General features: G+C 37.4%; 1 protein-coding gene across 1 annotated transcript in view; it reads right to left on the bottom strand.

Moving 5' to 3' along the window:
• Positions 1-781: 781 nt before the first annotated feature.
• Positions 782-4,807, bottom strand: part of LOC107714973 (probable ATP-dependent RNA helicase ddx6) — a 7,338-nt gene continuing 3,312 nt past the window's right edge. Inside the window, exons 7-13 of the mRNA XM_016520977.1 lie at positions 4,075-4,197; positions 3,800-3,928; positions 3,478-3,594; positions 2,898-2,961; positions 2,707-2,808; positions 2,378-2,586; positions 782-2,287 (exon numbers count right to left, since the gene is read on the bottom strand). Of these exons, the coding sequence (XP_016376463.1) occupies positions 2,387-2,586; positions 2,707-2,808; positions 2,898-2,961; positions 3,478-3,594; positions 3,800-3,928; positions 4,075-4,197 (735 nt within the window). The 3' untranslated portion in view covers positions 782-2,287; positions 2,378-2,386. The remainder of the gene's footprint in view (positions 2,288-2,377; positions 2,587-2,706; positions 2,809-2,897; positions 2,962-3,477; positions 3,595-3,799; positions 3,929-4,074; positions 4,198-4,807) is intronic.

The raw sequence follows: 4,807 nt of genomic DNA on the forward strand, positions 1-4,807 counted from the left end.
ATAAAAATTTTATATTCAAATATTTCAACCATAAACGTTCATACTCTACAGGAAAGCCAAGGCTTTGCCTATAATATGCTTTTATTGCAAACAAGATTTCTTTCCTTCATCAGAGCACAAAATTCTCATCTGAAAAGTTTCAAATTGTTACATGGTCTCAAGCAGGAGGTATTATTAATCTTTCTCATAAGTGGCTCTTTTACACACTTTAGCCTCCTAAAGAGGCAGAAGTGCTTAAGAGATTGATGTCTGGCGAGTTTCTTCCATTTCAGCCAAGGAGCCACACAGTAATTTGTGTTGTAAGTGGCAACTGTGTTGTAACCTCTCTGAAACCCGCCCTTTGTCTTGCTCAGCCTTGTTATCTTGTGGGTTGAGCCTTGAGGCTTTTTCCATTTTGTACCTTACAAAATGGAATGGAGTTTCTAAATATGTAATGTCAGTTAAGTAAATGTTAGTGTGAAAAACTGCATAATTTAACTAGATTATTTTACCTTATTTAAATAGAATTTATAAATTGTAGATTGAGAAGAAACCGTTTAAAATGTAGCCATTTAAACTAAATTTATCTGGTGGTGGTGAGAAGGTTTAATCTTAAAAAAAGGTTAAAAATACATGTATGGCACTAAAAGTATGTGAAAAGTTAAATCAGTCACCTGCTTATACTATGAAGATTTAATTTACATTATTGATTTTGGACCAATTCCAACTTCTGACCTCCGAGTCATTGGAGTGAGAATATTAGTTTCCTTGATGTCAAGGTATTTGAAAGAGAAAACAAACATTTGGAGAATATGCTGGACTTTATTTTGCTTAAAAGAGAAGGGACAGGATAGGCTGGCATTAACATTTGGAGCAAAAAGCTTTGGCCATTCTCCCATGAATCCTCGCAGTAAAACATACAGCTTCTACTTAATACAACATGTCCAAGAGAGCACAATTCAACACATACAACAGGGGACACAAAAGTTTACAATTCGAGAACTACCAACTTTATAACAGCTGCCATTTCATCACAGCATTTGTGCTGATATGTTGTAAAAACATTACTCTGTCTGTTTCTGTGCATTAGACACCACCAGGGGAAAAACTTAATCTGATCAATCACATTTCATTGTTTTAATAAAATAAAACCGGACTGTGTTTCAACGGGGGAAAAAGAAAAATGTATACATTGAACAACCTAAACTGTCCTCCAGTTTTCAAAAATGCAGGCTGAACTGCTGAAATTGAAGTCCGGCCTCACCAAACATCTGAGCTGGGGTACCTGGTTGTTGGACACAAGCAAATCTATTGCTCACCCAGCCAATGCTGAGGTAGGTACTGTTCACTACCAACAAACTGGTGGGTCAAATAGAGAGCAAGTGATTTATGGGGTTGAGGTACTAGAGAAGTCTAAATCTAGCAGGTAACAACAACTTCCACTGACGATCCTGACCAAAGCGAAGTTTAGTTTTTTTTTTTTTTTTGCACCACGCACCTATAGCGCTCCTCCTACCCAGCGGAAGTATATAATAGAGTAAGGCACTTAGAGAAACCGAGATGGCCGAAGTGAGCATGACGATGCAGAGACTGACTTAAAAAAAAAAAAGGGGTTGAATGTTTTCGATAAACTTTTGGGAAAGATGACATGGTGGCGAGTCAAAAGTTAGCCAAAGAAAATGCCGAGATGTTGTCTGTTTGTATTAGAAAGAATGTACAATCCTCTCTCCAGAAGATATATACACACACACAAAGCCGTGAACAACCAACAGAAGACCATTATGAATGTGTTAAACTTCCTCCCTGGTTTTCCCTGATCAACTGTAAAGCTCCGAGTAAAACTCATTCATTATATAATGCGCAACAACCTTCCACATTAAGCGCTGGATAGACAGCACTAAATTTACTGCTTGTAAAGCTTGGGGGTTTGTTTTTGGGACCCTCTTCTGCCATTATTTTCCATTTCATTGTTCTGGTACATAAAAGGGGGGAAAATCCTCATGAACAGCAGTTATGGACGGTGAATGGTCTTTGCCAGTTCTCTGGGTCCAAAGAACAGTGGCTTATTGTGCTCCAAATGGAAAAGGGGTAAGCTGCCTCAGTGAGTCCATCGAGAACAACAAAACCTAATGACTTTATACTGACCCCTAAACCTGTGGCAGCTGATCACATTTTACCATGGCAGTTCCAGACCCATGAAGCATTTGGTGAGAAAATGAACTACAATAAACAAAAGAAAACGAGTCATCTTTGCGTCTGTCTTCAGTAGAAATTGTGCAGAATGCCAAGCATTGGTCCCTTTATTCTCCTAAAAGAAAGGGAGATATCGGTATATTGTCACATCTAAATAGAAGAACAAGTTCTTCAGATCAGGTCATTTAGGACATGGCCTTCTTACCAGTAAGGGTTAATTAAGCTCGCCTGCTTTGTGAGCAGCCTCCTCTTCATCAGGGTTCATGGAGTGAAACTCCGCCACATACAGGCTCTTGTCAATGCTGCTGGGTATGGGCTTTATGTCAGTCATCAGCTGGTCCTCAATGCCCTTTAGGTTAAAACGATCTTCTGAGGTGATCAGGTTAATGGCCAGACCCAGATGACCGTATCTACCTGAGAACATATAGAAAACACTAAAATAAACTACATGTAGACACAACAACAATAACAACATATGAAAAAAACAAAAAAAAAAACATAAAACAACCAGTCAAATCCTGAGCTGACGGTTACCTGATCGACCAATGCGGTGCAGATATGTCTCTGCATTTTTGGGGAAGTCAAAGTTGATGACTACATTGACAGCCTGGATGTCAATTCCTCTTGTGAAAAGATCTGTGAGAGGAAACATCCCATCAAAAAGGTTTCATAAGCATTTGGGGAAATCCCTGAAAACAGAATTCTATGAATATGGCTATCCGTACCTGTGCAGACCAGGTTCCTACACAGTCCGTTTCTGAAGTCATGGAACACACGATTTCTGTATTCCTGTGATAATATAAAAATACTTTAGAAAAACAAATCGCAGCATGCTCACAAAGGCTGCATTTATCAAAAATACAGTAAAAAAAAAAACTAAACAAAAAAGTAATAATATTGTGAAATACAATTTAAAAGAACTTTTTTATTTTCCATTTATTTTAAAACTTAATTTCTCTGATGGCAAAGCTGAATTCAAAGCATGTGATCTGTAGCGTCTGCGTAGAATCATGCATGATCTTTGGGTTTTATGGCCTTCATAAATTGTTCTAATATGCTGATTTGGTGCTCAAGAAACATTTCTTATTATTATTAATGTTAAAAAAAAGTTGTGCCGCTTGGTATTTTTGTGAAAACAGTGACTTTTAAAAAAGAAAGAGCAATAGACATAGAAATCTTTGTAACATTATAAATATCTTTACTGTAATTTGATCGATTTAATGCCTCCTTTCTGAATTAAATAATAATTTCTTTAAAAAAAAAAAAAACCTCTGAACAAAAGGTTTAATATATTCTGAAGCTGACCTGCATCATCTTGGCGTGGATATAAAAGCAGGAATAGCCAAGTTGTGTGATCTTCTTGGCAAGGAGTTCCACCCTTTGGGTGGAGTTACAGAAGATGATTGACTGGTTGATTTGGAGCTAGGAAAGAAAAATATATAAAATAAACATAAATAGAAGGAAAGGTAATGAAAGGACTTATTTTTTCCTAGGAGGTGAGGACACAGAGTACAAAAAGACAATACAGTTACTCAATTGTAGTATGCCAAAGAAGCTTTGAAATGGAGAACTTGCAAAAATATCAGACAAATTTAGGGGCATATCTGTAAAGGGAATGGTCACTTACCCTGGAGAACAATGTGTTGAGACAGTGCACTTTCTGTCTTTCTGTCACATAAGCATAGTACTGAGTGATGCCTTTCAGTGTCAGCTCATCCATCAGATTGATTTCATATGGCTTCTGAAGGTGTTTGGTCTACACAACAGGAGAGTGTCATTAACATGATTAAACAAGACATCTAAATATGAGAAATAATCCTGGATATAGTAAGACACTTAACTTCAGAAAGACTAGACTGATTATATAAACCGAGGAGTTATTACAACAAGTAAAGCTCTCACCATAAACTTCTGCACACTGGTGGGGAAAGTGGCAGAATAGAGCAAAACCTGGCGGTTTTTGGGCAGGAAGCTGATGATGTCCTCAATGAGCACCACAAAGTCTTGAGAAAGCAATTTATCAGCCTGTAAAAAAAGAAAAGAAAAAAAAGAATCAGACACCATGAACTTCAATTTTAGCATTCATTTAGAACAGTGGTCACCAACGTGGTGCCCGTGGGCACCTGGTAGCCCGCATGGAGTCTCTGAGTCACCCGCCAAGCACGTTCTATAAATAGCCTAAATTAGCGTTGGGCGATAAATTATATCTTATCGAGATTATGATAAAATTGATGTTAATAATGATAAGCTGTGGACATTTTTACTCAAAATGGATTATTCTAACATCCTATCACACAACAGAAATAAATGTTACAGCAACCAGTCAGTGCATGTCGCTAATAAGTCTGCATGTTCTGTGTGTCTCTGAATGCGTGGAGTAGTTTAGTTTCATCTGATACACAAATTCAAACATGAGACTCGCGGTGTTTTCAGCGTCTGTGTCTCAATATATGAGGACATGAACACATGCACTTCATCTTCAGAGCTGCTCTGAGAGTCAATTCACCAGCTTTATGAAGTTTCATTTGAGAAAAAATAGTCAAATACACGCTGAAACTAAAACTAACTGAAAAACCTTCACGACAAACCGTCAAAATAAAAGTCCGGTTTAACGTGAAATTATATGACTGAATAT

The sequence above is a fragment of the Sinocyclocheilus rhinocerous genome, unplaced genomic scaffold, assembly GCF_001515625.1.
Source record: "Sinocyclocheilus rhinocerous isolate Xijiao unplaced genomic scaffold, SAMN03320098_v1.1 scaffold2810, whole genome shotgun sequence".
Lineage (NCBI taxonomy): Eukaryota > Metazoa > Chordata > Actinopteri > Cypriniformes > Cyprinidae > Sinocyclocheilus > Sinocyclocheilus rhinocerous.